Source organism: Fukomys damarensis, unplaced genomic scaffold (genome assembly GCF_012274545.1).
Source record: "Fukomys damarensis isolate Sample0158 unplaced genomic scaffold, DMR_v1.0_HiC HiC_scaffold_4, whole genome shotgun sequence".
Classification (NCBI taxonomy): Eukaryota; Metazoa; Chordata; class Mammalia; order Rodentia; family Bathyergidae; genus Fukomys; species Fukomys damarensis.
This window is the reverse complement of record NW_022900916.1, coordinates 60,045,537-60,063,643: the sequence shown is the minus strand read 5'-3', so window position 1 is coordinate 60,063,643 and position 18,107 is coordinate 60,045,537. Positions and strand designations below refer to the sequence as shown.

Sequence of the window (18,107 nt, the reverse complement as noted above, 5' to 3'; positions counted from 1 at the left end):
CACACACACACACACACACACACACATATATACATATATGTATGTATAGCTTTGTTTTTGGAGCCTTTACTTAACATTCCAGGTACATCAACCACAAATTCACACTCTAGGATTAGCTAGTTTTTGAAAGACCATATAAAAATCTATGCTCCACAGAAGGTTATTTTAAATATGTACAAGGCAGTTTATTAAATTAGATATGTTGCAAATAATTGTTGAATGATATTGAAGATATGTTTATGGATTATCCTTAGAAGTATTTTATATAAAGGGACTTAGAGTTGGGCAACACCAGCAAGTTGACTTTCGGAGTAGCCTCTAACTGTAGCCTACCATTTGAGTCTGTCTCCTGGAACATAGGGTTCTGTTGAATGATCCAGTTAGACTGTTAGATGTGTGTTGCTGTAGAATCTGGTGTTTGCAACTGGCCTAGGTAAACCTTTCACAAAATTTTCTTTTCAGAGTGACTTAAGGACGGAGATCTGAAACTTCTCTTAAGTTTGAGATGGGGTGTGGGCCTGTTTTTTGCACATTCCTGCTCAGCAATATTTTCACAAGTAGTAGTTTAGCTTGAGATTTTCTTTTATTGTAACATGTAATATTTTACATGGTTATAAAGGAGACTAACTAATTGTAGAATCTTTAGAGACTATGAATGTTTAACCCGAAGTGCCTGATGACTGCAAACTTCTTTTTGTCTTACGGGTGTGCTAGCCCTGGTTCTGGGGAAAGATGAAGACATTTGCAGTTATATATTGTTCCAAGACCATCAGGAACCTTTGCTTTGTTGCCAGATTAGTTTTGAAAACTAAGATATGGACTGTCTTCTCAGGCAGTGTTAGTTCGAAGCCTCTTTTAGGAGAGCCACTAAAACCCAGGGCAGGTGAGTGAGAGTTCTGCCAACAAGCATGTGATGAGTGTAGCCTGTTTCCTGTTTGTGGGCAAGTGTGGCAGCTTGGCTTATCTCCAGAAGCACGTGTGCCAAGCCATCATCTGAAACTCAGCATGCTAGAACCTGAGACATTTCCCATCTTTGATTAAGCAGAGTCCAGACTGCAGGGGAGCTGAGTCCTTGGGCGAGATTCCTTCCAGTCAGTATTTATGGAGAATCTGAATTTACTTTGACCTGCATTTATTAAAGAAAATGTGTCATAAGGAAGTAAAGAATTTTTTTTTCTTATTGGTGAAAAAGTATTGCTGTTGTTTTGAAAAATGCAAATAAGATGATTCTAGTTGAAGTTATATAATAAGCTAATTTTTACTATATTAATCTTTCATACTTGGGTTTCTGATTCAGAAATATCCTTGCTAACTGTTACTGTAATCTTGTTACCCCAGAAAGCCTGACTCTGTTGTGAAGCACTGTATGAGGTCTTGCTGTGTTTGCTTTCATCAAGGAACAGAATATCACTTCTTGACTCTGAAACAGGAAGTCTTAAATGTAAACATCCTTGTGTTTGCTTGTCTCAGTGAAGTTACCCAGGAAGAATGTGAAGGTGACAGAGCTAAAAATATGCATAGCTTCATAGTGCTAATTACTGGGGGCCAAGGGCTGTTGGCCTTGAGGTTGTGTGTGTATGTGTGTTGCAGTAATAGCATAATGAGGCTCTCATTATTATTAATTGCTCATATTTTTGTAGAGCAGGTAAGGTAATGTAAGGCTAAATAGTAAAACTCTTCTAAGAAATTTAAAAGAACAAAGACAATATAGATGAAAGGAAAGGCATATATCTGGGTCAACCTTCCTTCCACCTCTGAGGCTTTTCCTCGTCCAGACAGTAATAGAAAGCATGGCAAGTGATGAGCCCAGTGGAGTGCTTGCTCTGGTAGAGGTGTGGATTTTGGCAGGTGAGCCTACATTCTAGTATTAGTTATGCAGATTTTTGTTTAAAGGGCATAAAGGATATAGTGGATGAAATACTCATATCCTGTTTGTAAAAGTTGAGTACCAATAAGTAAAACATTACCTAATTTATTGCCTTAAGAAAACTATTCCTCTCCCTGAATTGGATCAAACAGAATGACATGGATTATCTCTTCTCATTTTCCCAACAACTTGATGGGGCATTGTTATAGTAGCTATTTTATAAATAAGAAAATGAAGCTTAGCTTGGTTTTATAGTTTGGTCAAACTACATGACTAGGGAATTTAGGAGGCTTTAAATTGGATTTAAATTTCTACCATATTTACTGGGCATCATTTAAATTGGGCCTGTCTCTGTCTGCAGTGTGCTATTTTGGTTTAATGAATATGTATTATAGTTTGCCTTGTCATTTGAGATGTAGATTTCTTCAGTCACTGCATAGACTTACATATCTGAATAGGTCATAATTTAGGAAACTATTTTCTCTACAGCAGGGTACCTAGGTCATTTCCCACCTGGGGTCATCACAAATTGTGCTATGATGAACTTTCTGTGAGTACATTTTCATGTACATTTGTAAGTATTTCTATAAATACATGGATGTAACATTTGCTCAATGGTATTTATATTGACAATAGTAATTGTTACTCTGAAATTATGCTGTTTTTTGATATTTTGCAGAGTCCCCCCCATATCCTTATAGACATTACATAATGGAATATGGTATCTCCTTGATATAATTTTTACTTCCTTTCTGATGAAGTTGACATGTTATATTATCTGCTGGACATTAGTATTTCTTCAGTAAATTCTCAATTCCCTTTATTTACTTACACATGCAATTCTTTGAGATGAGAAAACCTTTTATATATTCTGAAGATTCGTTTTTAGATTGATATTTCTCCTACAATCTGTGACTTTTATAACTTCATTGTGAAATATTTTGTCCTCAAGATTTAGAATTATTTATTTTTATTCATTTTTATAGTGCTAAGAATTGAACACAGACTTCATGCACACTAGGCAAGAGCAGTGCTCCTGAACTCTACCTCTTGTACCTTAGCTTTGATTTTTATGTTAATAGTTCATTAATTTCTCTTAAAACTTCTAGGGTCTATGCATATCTTTCTGGCCTGTTAAACAGTTCTATATCTTCTTTTAGCACTTTTACAGAATATATACATTTTTCTCCTTGTCATGATTAGCTAAATAATATAAATAACAACTATTTAAATAGCATTTACATTGGGCATCATAATTAATCTAGACATAATTTAAAATATATGTGTAGGCTATATGGAAATGCTAAGCAATTATACAGAAGACTTCTGTATCATATATTTTGTATCCATGGGGAGTGATAGGTCCTTGACCAACCCACAGCAGATACCCAGTGATGAATATATATTTTTTGTTCTCAGACAATCTGAATTCTATTTTTCATGATACAAAGTAGGAATATTTTCAGAAGGGTATTTTTCTAATTTAACCATTTAACTAATTTTTTTATTTTGTACCGGGGATTTAACTTGGGTCCTTGCACTTGCAAGGCAGGCGTCAGAACCACTGAGTTAAATTCCCAGCTCTGTAACTAATTTGAATAGAAAAGAAAAGGAGTAAAACAAAAATAGGTATAAAAATAAATTGCCCTATGTTCAGAACTACATTGCCTTAATGAAGATTTATTGTGTTTTGATATACAGTAGGGCTCATTTTCATCCTTTACCGTTCTTTTTCAAATAGCTAATTATTTTCCATAAAAATTGTGAGTGAAATCTTAAAAGTAGTTTACCTCTATTCATAAGTTAAATTGGAGTAAGTGGAAATTTACAGTAATGTGGGAGCACAGATAGCTTTATAACATTAAAGATTTTAATTCAAGAATATAATATGGCATTATATATGTGTTCTTTTTTTGTGTTCTTCACTTTTACATAGAAAGAAATTATTGCACATTTATAGATAATTACTGGACATTAGTTTCTTTTTGGTTATATTTCTAAAGCCATTTATCTTTAAAAATCAACATTGCCTACAGTATTCTTACTAGTTTTAATTTTTCTTTTGAATTTCTTGGACTTTAAAAGCAAATGAAGTTTTAATCTGTAAATAATAGAAGTTATGACTCTCTCAGCTATTTATAGCTTTTTCTGCATATTTCACAGTTTACCAGATTATTAGCAAGCTAAAGATGAGAAGCATCTTGCATTATTTTTTTCTATAGGATATGTTTGTATAGCCACCTTATTGTTAGATGTTGCAAAAATTATCATTTTTTAATATACTATCTTACGAGTTTTATTTGTTTTACATAATTTTAGAATAGTCAGAATGGAACCAGCCTAATGTGGGGGAGAATATTTTGGTAACAATGTTTAGGACCTTGAAAAGGAAATGAGGAAAATGTTGATTTAAACACTTGTCCTGTATGCCACATATACACACATGTGAATATGCACACATTTATTTACTTACTATGTTCTTCAATTGTATACTTGGACCTAAAAAAGTATGTGAGTGGCAAACACTAAAGGGAAATTTTCCAGTTATATAGTTAGTGGTTTCCAGGCAAGACATGTAAGACCCAGCCCCTGATACATTTGTGTGTGCGTGCGTGCATATGTGTGTATATGTGTGCATGGTGTTGAAGTTTACTTCCCTAAGCATGTTATTCCAAAACACTGTCTATCTTCCTATGTGCTCATCTCTACTTTTTGTTGTTGTTGTATGGTCTTATATTTGGAATTCATTGTTCTCTTCTGCAGTTAAATGCAGGAATTCCCGTTCGTTCTTTGAGATTCACTCAAACATCCTTCCTTCCACAAAACCTTTCTTTTCTCAGGCAGTTAAAAAAATCAACTTGAAAAATAATCCTCCATTACATCAGCTGTCACTCACATTATACAGTAGTTGTTCATTTTGATTGTGTTCCTTCTGAGTTGTGAGCTACTTAAAAGTATGCCTCTACAATGTCTAGCATAGACATTGGTACTATATAACTTTTGTTGAATGAATAAATGAGAATAAATGATTACCAAAAATATAAGAGAAGTGAAGGATCAAAAGGGCTAAGAGAAAATCTTAAACCTAACAATTTAAGGATAATACTAGAGAATTCTGTGGAAGAGGCCTCAGAAGCATATTTTCTGAAATGATAAAAAAAGTACTAACTCCAAAGTATGTGAGTTGTGCAAAATATGATGAATGTTTAAATTTTTAAAAATGTATTACAGTGCTAGACATAGTACCATTAATCTCACTCAGAATGCTCTCCCTTGCTCCCAAACACATGCATCCCGTTTTTCTTGCCCTCTTTTTATCAGTGTCTTTAGTCCACTATGGTAGCTGTCTTGATGTCTTGAATCCATTCAGAATTCACCTTTTGTAGTCATTATGACGTTGGGGAAGAGCCAGAAGTTGCACAGTGCTGGATAAGTGATAGGGTCAGCGAGGACTCGCAGTAATGCTTTCAAGCCTGCCTTTCCAATGGATGGCACTTTGCAGCAGTATCCACCAGACTGTTGACCACCCCTCATACAGCCACGTGGAAGAGGACTTCCAGAACTGTTTCACCACATTGCAGGAATGATGGATTAAATGTATTTGAAGCAAGATGGAGTGTTTTGAGGGCAAGGAATGGCAGTGTGTCTTTTATTGCAATAATTTTTAAAAATGTAAATATTCACCCTACATTTGATTACATCCTGTTCATGTATACATTTTTGATGCAGCAATGTTTACTATGGCGGCAAAACATGGCAGAGGCCAAGCAAAGATCCAAGTGGCATGGGCCTATAAAAACATGTTGAAAGTCAGTAAGAAAAACAGCATCCACTTAGGTACAAACCTGACTAAGGATATAATTTTGAGAAGTATATGCTATTAGAAACTGTACCACATTTGTTTCTATCTAAACAGTATGTAATATTTGCTTATAGATTATCATATATAAAATACAAAGCTGGGCATGGTAGTGCATGATCCCACACTCTGGAAGGCTGAGGCAGGAGAATCTGAAAATCAACCCCACCCAGGCCAACTTAGTGACTTCATAAGAACCTGTTCCAAAATTTTTAAAAAGAGCTGAGTACGTAGCTGTGTTCAAGGTCCTGCATTCAATCCCAAGTACTGCCAAAATGAAGAAGGAGAAGGAAGCCAGTTTTCTAGTGATAATCCGTGTAAAACTTATTTGGAATAGCAGGATTTTGGAGGCAGTAGACATAATTTCTTTCATCTTCCACATTGTTTTGCTATTTTTATTGTAGTTATGTTTTGTTGTTTATCTTTTTATTTCTGCAGTAGTGGAGATTGAACCAGGAATGCCCTACCACTGAGCTACATTCCAAGCCTTTTCCAACCTTGTGATGTGCGTGTGTGTGTGTGTGTGTGTGTGTGTGTGTGTGTGTAAATTTTCAGAAGTTCAGGGAGTTTACAGAGCATTTTCAGCCACAGTTTAGATCTTCAGTAATTGTTGAATTTAATTGACAGGTAGGGATACTAACTACTATACTAAGGAGTATCCATTTGTTGAATTTAATTGGAAATGTCAGTTTTTGTCATAGCTAATAGCTAGACTTGATGAATTATGCATTTCTTTTATATATTCTTAAATATTGAGAGTTATTTTCAAATAATACAAGTATTTCAGCATAAGTAAGGATAATAAAATTTCCTATGACTTAACCTGAATTTGGGTCAGAAATAAAGACCTGTGAATTTCCTATTCTTTCAACAGTTTTGAACAATATTTTGTTGGCCATTTTATAGAAAAGTCCAATTAAAATTTCACTTAAGTCTGTGTACACATAAAATGAGAGCTGTTTAACATAGCCCAGGATAATACAGTATAGAAATCAGCTTGGGAGATTGTGATTAAAATGTAATTGTCATATTGACGCATTGTACCCTTGGGACTGGTTTGAACCATATCATGAAATGTATGAGTGTTTTCCTACATAGCTTCAATTGGTTTTGAACCATTTGCTTATGTGACATTTGTTTTATCAAGAAAGAGCAGAATGTTGGAATTAATATGGTATATTCTAAGGGCATAGAAGGTAACGAATACTGTTCTTCATTTAATATATTCTTTTGCTAATGTTGTTTTTGACTCATTTAAAAATTGCTATTTTTATTATATTTGATTCATTTTCCTAATGTCTCAGTTAATTTTATTTAGGAGACATCACACTGATTATTTTTTAAGGTATATAGTTCTGGGTATCTAGAAGTTTTTCGTGGTTGTTGTTTTTCATCCAGAAAGCTGTCCTTTCTATGTTATCAATGTGGTTTTGGCCTCTTATTACAGGTTTTCAACACTTATTCCAATGAAGACTATGACAGGAGAAACGATGAAGTTGACCCTGTGGCTGCATCTGCCGAGTATGAACTTGAAAAGCGTGTAGAGAAGCTGGAGCTTTTCCCAGTGGAACTAGAGAAAGGTATTCAGCCACAAATGTGTAACTGGAGCAACAGCACTCCAGTGTTCCCAGCGTTGTTGCGTGGCTGTGTGAGTGATGCAGATGTTTTCTGAAGTGGAGCCTTTTCAGTAAGGGCTGGATTATGTTTTAACTCTCACAGACAGTAGACAATAGAAATCTATTATCTTTAAAAATTAGTCAGTGTGGATTTTAGGTAGAGAATAGATTGAAAGATTCTGCATCTCCCTCACTCCGAACTGAGCCCCATCTTCTCGTGCTCAGCTGGAGTGCTGGTGAAGATAGGCATAAGTCTAAGCTCATTGGTGTCCTGGTGAAACTGCAGGAGAGAGAGGCCAAGCCAAGAGCACTTGGGGCAGAAAGTTGTTTGTGTGTCCTGGAGGATTTGTGTTTTGTGTTTTGTAGATGTAGAGAAGTTTCAATCAGAATACAGTGGGAGTGGGAGAAGCCTTCCGAATAGTATGAACATTTAGGTGGGAGGCCACGGGGCCCAGGAAGACTTAGCTAACAGGCTTCTGAGGGAAGAGGGCTGTAAGAGAGCAGGGGAAGAAGGCGCTTTATACTGACCTCTCTGATGACCTCCCTTCTACAGTAACCACTGACTACTTGCTAAGAGGCCACTGTATTTATCGTCATGGAAGAGGAATGCCAAGGAACTGGGCTGTGACACAGTGAACAGAAAATCAACTCTATTGAGAGGGCTGTGGAAAAAGACACGATAACTTGAATAAAAAAGAAAAGAAACAAAACTCACTCAACGATATTCAGATGTAGTTTTAAAAAGACATTCTTAGGCAAATCAGCAAACGGCAGTAATATCAGTGAGCTTTTCCTTTGCTGGACAAAATGCCCACCCAGCTACACAATTTAAAGGAAGACAGGTTTGGTTTGGCTCACAGCCTCAGAGGTTCCAGCTTATTTTAGTTATGAAGGAGAAGCCTAAAGCACACAATAACAGTAAAAACCAGACTGATCCCACACTTAGCTATAGGGTGGGGAAATCCTGATATTCAAAAATAAAGCAAAACCCATACCAAATACCAGACCAGAAAGTATCAGCGCAAACAAACAAGCCAAGGCATTTGAAAGGGCAGAGTGACGAGACTAGTGTCAGACTCACTTGCAGTGCCAGAAGCGGGGAGATGTATCTATAATTTCATATGTCCTAAGAATCAAAAGGACAGGGATCAGAAATTTGTTTCAGTGAGAGATTGCATATACCTATACGGGTAAAAGAAATATTTTTGCCAATGTGTAAGATTTATAGAACACATCAACTATATACTTTATCTGCATAATTTCATTTTTAGTTAGCAGAGAACAACGACAAAAAAAGACAACAGCTTGTTTAAAACAGCACAGGTGGGAAAAAAGGTGAAAATTTTAGGAGGAATAAGCATAAAATTCCATGAATGAAGAAGCTGTGAGGAACACCAGTTTTTAAACATGTCTCACTAGTTATTGAAGACATTTTCTTTTGGGGTGAAAGTGAAATAATAATGCTTAGATTTTTCATACGTTTAAAAGGTAAAAATCATCCTTAGTTTAAGGGTCAGACAAAAAATAGCTAGAAGTGACTGTGGCCTTGTATCACTAATAAATACAAAAAATGAGAATGATCCAAATAATTATCAGTCATAGAGTCTATCATTTATGGCATATCTAATCCATAAAATGTTACTCAGCCGTAAAAAGTGATAAATCATAATTTATGGGCTTTATATGTTATCTTTTCAAACAATTGAGGTAAAGAAACATACAGCATATGAAGAACACATAAAAGAAGCAAATCATAGAAGTCATTCAGCTATAATATCACTTACTTAAATTCAAAACTAGAAAAATTGAAGCGTATGTCAGGCATGGTAGTGCACAGCTATAATCCCAGCACTCTGGGAGGCTGAGGCAGGGGGATTGCTACTTTGAACTCAGCCTGGGCAATTTAATAAGTTAGCAAGACCCTGGCTCAAAAGCACACAAACAAAAAATTAACAGGTCTATATTTTTCCATTTAAATTTTTAATATATTTTACAAAATATCCTTTGGCAACACAGCTCTGCTGGCAGTTCTGTTTGAGTGGCAACATGTGAATTTATCCTGCAGTTAGAAATGTATACAGAGAGAATTCCGGGTAGGTGGGTGTGGGAGAATGCTGACTTCTTTCCAGTGTGGCCGCGTTGGTTATGACTGATGTTAACTTGTTCTTGACACACATCTCCTGACTATAGAAGCAGTGAGATGCCTGAGGACAAGTGTCATTTAGTCTCTGGGGTCAGTCTCGTGCTCCTTGTTTTGGTCTTCATCACTGCCTTCTTGTAGGTAGTCGGCTCTAGAATTCAAGATGGCTGTAGTTCATATTGCTTTTCCCACAGCTGGTTTTTCAGCCCAGAAAATCTTAGTAATTTTCTACTTAGAACAGTGAAAGGAGTCATGGAAGGAAGAAAAATAATGCTAGGATGGCTTCAGTCTGGGTAGGGAAACATTCAAAACCAAGAAGTAATTTTCACATGGGGTAGTGACAGGTATTAAATGGACTGGTAGTGCAGAGATTTCACATTTGAGAGGAGCCTTCTCTTGCAGTAAGTATAGAAAAGGTTCACTTACAGCTCCCGGGTTGGTTTTTGACAATTTATCATGAGGAAAAAACCTTGGAAGCATAGTGAGTGTGAGCAAGAAAGAAGTCAGGCTGAATGCTAATCCCCTTGAGCTTTCGTATAGGAAAGAAACCCTGTGGCACCGTTCAATGTGGAGGAATCTCCATGATCGTCTCTTAAACAACACCACAGTATACAGCGGGGTGAGCGGTTTCAGTGGATGCAAACATGTGGAAGGGCTGCAAGAACACATTCATACCTAGGAAAATTCTGTTAATGTGATGTTGTGCAAGAATTTAGCCATCAGCTAATCTTGAAACACACAGGAAAATTCATGTAGGAGAGAAGAAACCCTGTACACATAGCCGGTATCGAAGAGCCTTCAGCACAGATCTAGCCTCCATGTGTACAAGCAAACTCATTCTGGGGAGAAACCCTAAAACTGTGTGCAGTCCATGTAGGCACATTTTTAGTAAGAGAAATTCTTAGCAAGATAACTTCAGGGCAGCAGAGAAGTAATTTCAATGAGAAATCATACGCATGCAAACATTCCAAATGTAATGAATGAGAAAAGTGTTTTGAGATTTCTCATACATTACTTAACATTAAAGTCTTCACACTGGAGAAATGTACCTGTGCGTAGAATCAATATGGAAGTGTCTCCCGCTGGGGTTCATATCAGAATGCACATCCAGGGGAAACACTACATAAGGATTCCTTCAACAAGCTGGGTGTGGTGACGCATGCCTGTAATTCCAGCATTCTACATACTCAGGTAGAAGGATCTCAGACTCGGGCACACTGGACAACCTAGTGAGGCACTGTCTCCAAATAAAATTATTTTTAAAAAGAGCTAAGGATGTAACTCCGTGAAAAAGCCCTTGTTACCCTCCCGAGAAAGATTTCTTTAGCATACAGCTGAGCAAACATAATATTCTTGCCAGACAGCATCTTTTTTTAACATCTCTAAAATAAAAAGGTATGATTGTGTTAGTTGTACTTAGAGCAGAAGTTTTACTAAAGGTAAACATTGGTGACAAGTAATAATCAAAGAGACAAGCCATCTTCAAAGAAATACTAATTATGAATACTTCACAAAACAAAGGTTATTGCTGAAAAATCTTAAAAGCATGAAGCATTCTGTTGAGTATGTAGGCTAGTTTTCCTGTAATTACTGTTAATGCCATTAGTCTATCGCTAATATAAAATCTATTTTTATGCTGTTGATAAATGCTGATTACAAAGACTGAGGTAATCAGGAAATAACCTTGAATGCTAACCCAAAAATGTAGTGTATAGAATAGTGTGTCTTTTATTTCATCATTGTTGTGTGTATGTATGCTCATGGAAGAGACAAATATGATTTTGCAAGTGAATTTAAAAAATAATCTCAGTATTTCTCACAGTCCCAATAAAGTGGAAAAAAGGGTGAGAACCTGACAAGAGAGAAAAGGTTTATTGTGTTATTGCATCTCATAAAGTATATGCGGTCATTAGAAATGATTTAGAGTTCTGTCAGCTGATACCTCTCTTAGTCTCTTTTCTTCATTATTGGGACAAAATATCTGGCACCCACAACTTAAAAGAGGAGAGGTTTATTTTGATTCAGAGTTTTTAGAGGTTTCAGTGCATAATCCACTGGCTGCAAGGTGCAACAGCATGGTGGAAGGGCCTGGTGGAGGAAAGCTGCTCACCTCACGGCTCCCAGGAAACAGAGAGCCAAGGGAAGTATAACCTTCTGGGTTATCCCACAGGGATCCATCTCTACTGGCCAGACCCCACCTCCTAATAGCAAGTTCGCTCTAACTTCCAAGTTCAGTCACCTTCCAAAGGTCCAAACTATGATCCCATCAGGCTTGAGGGGGACATCTAGATACAAACCACAACAGTGCCCATGAGGTATCATTGAATTTCAAAAAGTAAGCTGCAGAGAGTAGATATAATTTCCCTGGCATAAGGGAAATAAGCTTTGTGTGCTTGTGACTATGTGAATGGATGTGTACATAACCATGCCATATATCTGTTGATTAGTAGATGTACTTGTAGCACAGAAGAAAGTTCTTATAGACATACACTACTTTATTAACATGAATAGATAAGTAAAAAAAGAACAGACAGCTATATAAATAAAGGAGAAATTCCAATATGGATGACATTCATTTAGAATTATATGTGTATTTGAGTATGTGTGTGTTTAGGCCTAAAATGACTTACAGGATTATATAGAGAGTCTGTGTTTTAAGGTAGACTGGTTATTCAATAACCAAATTACTGTCTTCTCTGGGATCACAATGAATTACCAGAAATGGTAAGGAAACTCATGAGCCCTTTGGGAAATCTTACTTGATAACCTAATACTCCAGTAGAGAAAAAATTCTGCTGAGGGAAAGCATATACGTCTTATCTATAAAGAACAAAACTAGAAGCAGAAGACAGGACTTACCTGCTAATTAAATCACCAGAACCAGTGTAAAACTTAGGGTTTTTTTTTTTTCCATAGATGAGGATGGTCTTGGTATAAGTATTATTGGAATGGGTGTCGGAGCAGATGCAGGCCTTGAGAAGCTGGGAATATTCGTCAAGACAGTAACAGATGGTGGTGCCGCCCAGCGAGATGGCAGGTAAGGTAATTACTGTTGTTAGCTACCTAAAATCATACCAGACGTTCCTGGAAATTTCTTTCAGTGGTATCTTTCTTCTTTTGAATTTCTTTTAAAACAGAATTTCAGAGTGTTTGTCAAATATGGAAAATGTGAATTTTCCACTTGAATTTCTGGCTTCTGAGTAGAACATCTACTTTAATATATATTAGATAAATGAGTGGATGGGCTTGTGTGTATCTGGCTACTTTGGTATCCATCTGTGTTAGTTACTTTCCTCTTGTTGCTGCGAAAAAATACTTGACACCCAAAGTTAGATGTGAAGGGGTGTATTTAGCTCACAGTTCATAGAGGTTTCAGTTCATAATCACCTGCCCTCAAGGCAGGGTGGCAGAAGGGCAACGGTCCATGACTATGGAAGCCGCAAAAGCAAGGAGAGAGGCGGGAGGAGCACTGCAGAGGAGAAATAGTTCAAAGTGCCCGCGAAGTGGCGGGATTAAGGTGGTCCTGACACAGTCACTCCAGTAGTGGTTTAGTAATCACGTGCCCTTAATCCTAGCATCACACATTCTGGATTTAACTATCTTCGCAAAAGACTTCATGAGGCGCTGGGGGGGGCACATCTAGACCCAAGCCACACCACCCGTCCATTCACCGATCTGTTCGATGAGAAGTGACAGAACCACAGTGTGTATATTTGAAGAGCTTGTATTGTGGAGGTCAGAATTTAGCTTTATTTCAGGAATATGGAAGCAAATTGTAATAGTTTTGGCACTTTTGAAAATTACAGGTAATATTAATTTACATTCCCACCCACAGCGTGGAAGGGTTCCTTTTTATTCCCCTCAAAGCCTCACCAGCATTTATTATTTGATTTTTTGACAGTGGCCATTCTTTCTGGAGTAAAATGGAATCTCAGGGTTGTTTTAATGTGCATTTCTCTAGTGGTCAGCAGTGTTGACCATTTCTTCGTGTATTTCTGGCCATTTGTACTTCTTCTGTGAGGTATCCATTCATTTTACTTGCCCACTTTTTGATTTGGTCTTTTATTTGCCCATGCTCACAAGCGGGGTGGTGCGTGGGGGTGGGTTCTGATTTTTTTTGCTCTTTATATATTCTAGATATTAGTCCTCTCTCTGAGGAGACCTGAAGTGAATCTTTTGCGTGAATGTTTGGTTGGCTGCATATATGAATATTTTGTGTTTAAAAAGTAGTCTTTCTTTTTTCAAAGTAGTTAGGGAAATAACCTCTTTGCTCTTTCAATGAGCTATGTAATGGTAGTAGTATTTCCACTTAGTAATTTATCACCTTTGTCCAAGTAAGCTAAATTTTGTCTATTAAATCCACCTAATTTGTCATTAATTTTGATGACAAATTTTACAAGGCATTTTTCAAGGTGATAATAATTGTTAAAATATTCAAAGAATGTTAAAGTATTATGAACCATTCCTCTTAAATGAACTGGCCGCAATCCAAACTAAAATACAAATTGATTAAAAAATCAAGAGGCACAAAGTTTTGTATTCATTACTTGAGTAGTTACTGGCGTACCAAACATAGACCCATGTATTTTTCCTTCACTTGTTTTTAAAATTACATTGCTTTCTATTAAGCTACTTAGTGATTATTTCTTCCCCCATAGTTTCATTATTTGTACTGATACTAGATTTTTTTTATTAGTCCCAATACATATTTCCTTCATTCTTTTAAATATTTATATAGTCTAATCACTCCTGCTGCTGCTGTAATAAGTACTTAATAAATACCTCTAGGAGTATATTAATCAGTTTAACAATAACCCACAACCTTCGGACCAACTAGGAGTATATTAAGAAAGGCAATTGATATGATTAACAGAATCTCTAGGATCATGTAACTAGGAGTTTTATTCCATCCCCTCAAGTTACCAGCTGTGGAATGTTTAAAAAATGACTTAATTTTCAGTTGTCTATATCACAGGATTGTTGTGAGCATTAAATAAACTTGTAAGAAGCATTCCATCATGCTGTTTGTGTGTGGTACTGTACTTGAATGTATAGAGGCAAACTTGACATTTAGAAAGATGTGAATGGTCTTATGAAAAACTATTGAAAAGTATACAAAATATGTAGAGTCATAAAGTTTTGGAGGTCGAAGATACTTCAGAGATTTTCCGATTTGTACAGTTCATTTTATATGTATAAGAGAATAAAGTGTGTACCAGAAAATGAGAAGATAAATAATTTCATTATTAGGCATGTGACAGTTTTAGAAACGTTTAAATTTTTTATTATTGTTAACTGGTGCACTCATTTGCACAGCATTTGAGTGTCTGCTATTTAAAGGATGTCAGCATACAAAAAGTATGCAAAGAAGTGCTGTTTCTAGTCAATCATTTTAAGACCTATGTTATATTTAACCTGCTGATGTAGAAAACCATTGTGTTAAGATCTTACAAAATAGCATGAAGAGTATGACACTATTCTTGCATGAATATTTATTCTATTTATTTCATTTCTCTCTCAAAAAGACCTGAAATTATATGTGTCGAAATGTGGAGTGCTTCTAATATGTGGTGCTATAAAATTTTAGCTAATATGCAATATTTAATGTTTCTAAAGATATTGAAGCCATAATTAAATATATCACCCTGGGGAGGTTACTACCTTTCAAATTTCATTTGTTGGCAAAATTAAAATTGTGGATTAGGTGTTCTCTATAGTTCTCTTTAGCTTTAAAAGGATAAGATTTTCTATTTTAGTTTTCTGGCTTGTCTTAATTTCTTAACACTTATTTCAACTTAATTTCATATATAGTTGCACTTCCTTCCAGAAATATTAAAACACTGTGTGTGTATATAATGTATTTTATAAATAAAATGTGTGTATAAATATATTTACACATAAATTTCTTTTCTCTCCTTTTTCCCTGCCCCCTATATAAGAAGCTTTTGCGTTATGGTTGTTTTTAACCCTTTCAAATGGCTTATACATTCTCACCTTGCTTTGAGTCTTTTCAAAAATTTACCTTAGGTACTTTATCTCCTGAGTTACCCTGTGTGGTTAAAATGTGCGGGATATTCCTTATTCTTTCCTGCTACGTCCTGCATTCTACAACTTTTTTTTTAGACAGAGTCTCACTATGTAGTTGAGAGACTGACTTGGAACTCACTGTGTAGCCTATGCTGGTCTCAAACTCACAGCAATCCTCCTGCCTCAGCCTCCTGAGTGGTGGGATTACAGGCGTGTGCCACCACACCCGGCTCCCTACAGCTTCTTTTATCAAGGTTTCATGTCTGTGCTGTCTCATATGTAGTCCTGTCATGGGAAGTGCTCAATAAATATCTTTTTTTTTTTTTTGCACCCTCACCAGGGATCAAATGCAGGACCTTGCACTTGCAAGGCAGCCAGTGGCACCACTGAGCTAAATCCTTAGCCTAATAAATATCTTTTAAATGAGTGAATCTTTTTGCTTTGTTGCTTTTGTTTTGTTTTTGAGACAGAGTCTCCTTGCTATGTACTAGTTCAGGCTGGTCTTGAACTTTCTGTGTAGCCCAGACTGGTCTCAAACTTGTAGCTATCCTCTTGGTTCAGCTTCCCAAGTACTGGAATTATAGGCGTGCACTACCATGCCTGTCAAGTCCTTGTGATTTAATCACTTCAAAACATTTATTTGGGCCTAATGTATTTCTTTGTTTTAGTTTTTATTTTTGTGTTACGCTGCTGAATTGTATGGTAAGTCACATGGAATGTAGCTGGCAAGGTTATTGATAATATTGTGCTATAGAGGCAAATTAAACATGTACTTGAGATGAGCTTCTATTTTTAATTTTCAAGTTTTGCATTCATTTTAGAACATTACCCTTCAGGTTTAGGGGACGAGATACCAAATAGGAAATTAAGGTGTCCTTATTCAGGGGAAGAGGAGTTTGTCTCTGACCATCCTTGGGGTAATACAGTGTGTAGAACAGATAAGAAATCCTGTCCTGGTGCTCACTCGGCAGACCCTCACTCTCTCAGAACCCGCCTGGACCCCCAGGGACTCTCAAGCCAGGAGAACCCTGTATATAGGTTGTTGTAATTTGTAGCTGTCATAATTTTTTCTTGATGGTTTCCTTTCTGTGTACTCTTTTTTTTTAACCTTTCTAACTTAATATTTGGCTTGTTCTCCCCTTAGGGAGTTGGGGTGTGGGTATTTTGATATATATTTAGGTTTAGATTTTCGCTAGCAATTTGGGGAGATGCCCTTTGACCAACACTTATTAATGTTGCTTCACCTGGTCTCTGTGCTATTCATCCTTGGCTCTCTGTTGACATAAGCACTATACGGTAGTGGTGGGTTCCCCCATCCCAGAAACATCATGAAAATAAGTAGCTGTCCAGTCATTAAGGAAACCCCATAGTAGTCCAGCTTATGTATTTTCATTAGCTTCACACACAATGATTCTGGTTTTTGAGTCCCAGATTGAGGACTCTCAGCAATATTAAACTGAGGGTGTCACCCATACCTGTTGACAATAAGCACAGGAAAATTATTGAGAAACTGGCCAGGATGAGACAGCTGCATGCAAACTAGCTGGTTCATTCCATACGTTTCAACCCGGAAGCCCGTGTGTGCAAGGGAAACCAGCTGTTTCCTCTGCCATTCTGGAAAAGTTTTGGAAAGTCCAGTTTATCCCTAGGACTAATCATGCTCTATACGCTGGAATGCAACATCTGTCCATTTAGTTTTCATCGCCAGGATTCATCGCTTACCTTTTCCATGTTTTTCATTATCGCCAAGATTTGAGAGATGTATCAGTCTCGTTATCTGTGAGGTTGCATTGAAGTCATCCTCACATGGGGTAAGAACGGCAAAGGCACGGAGTGCAGAATCTGTCCCTTGTGGTAGTGAGCTTCGAAGTATGAAAGGCTCTGCTAGCTCGGGGCGTGGTAGGTTGGAGGAGGAGTCTATGGCAGAAGGGACCTGGACTGCTGCCCTTTTTAAAAACCATTTTTTCTTATCTTCTCTAGTTCTCTTTGCTTTTCCTCCTCCTTGTGCCCATTTTCCATTTCTTTAGGTGGTTCAATTTAATTATATAATCTACCTCTATAAAAAGGTAAATCGAAAATCCCGTCACATAGATTCCACAGAATTTCCCTCGCTCCCTTCCTTCCTTTTTAGAAAAAATTAAAGGTGATTTTTATAGTATATGACATTTAAAAATTTCTTCCTTGTTGAATCCATTATTTTAAAAATAAACTTTATTTAAAATAAGCTTTCTTTTAAAGAAAATAATAATCGACAAATGTTGAGCTTTCTCATTCCCCTGATGCTGTCTGCCGGTATTGAGGCAGATGGGAAGAATGGTGCAGGATCACCTTTTTAATGACAGGGGCTCTTCTTTTCACACACTGGGTCTCTGAATACAGAGAAGACGCGGGGCTGGATTTCTGTTGTCATCATTTCCGTCCTGTGGACCACTTTGAAGCTGGGCGCTCTTCTGTCTGTGAGCGTTTCCAGGGCTCCTCTTTCCTTCCTGGAGATGTGAATTTCCATCTAGTGTGTTCCTTCTGTCCAGTGACTTCCTTCAACATTGTATCATCATGACTGCTGGTGATAGATTCTTTCCATGCTGACAGCTTTGTTTT

At 36.8% G+C, this 18,107-nt stretch overlaps 1 protein-coding gene across 10 annotated transcripts in view; it reads left to right on the top strand.

The window, feature by feature from the left end:
- The window catches only part of Ppp1r9a (protein phosphatase 1 regulatory subunit 9A), a 307,086-nt gene that overhangs the window by 160,274 nt on the left and 128,705 nt on the right, over positions 1-18,107 (top strand). For all 10 annotated transcript variants that reach the window (XM_010603427.2, XM_010603425.2, XM_010603423.2 and 7 more), the window contains exons 2-3: positions 7,174-7,306; positions 12,399-12,519. In XM_010603427.2, the coding sequence (XP_010601729.1) occupies positions 7,174-7,306; positions 12,399-12,519 (254 nt within the window). The remainder of the gene's footprint in view (positions 1-7,173; positions 7,307-12,398; positions 12,520-18,107) is intronic.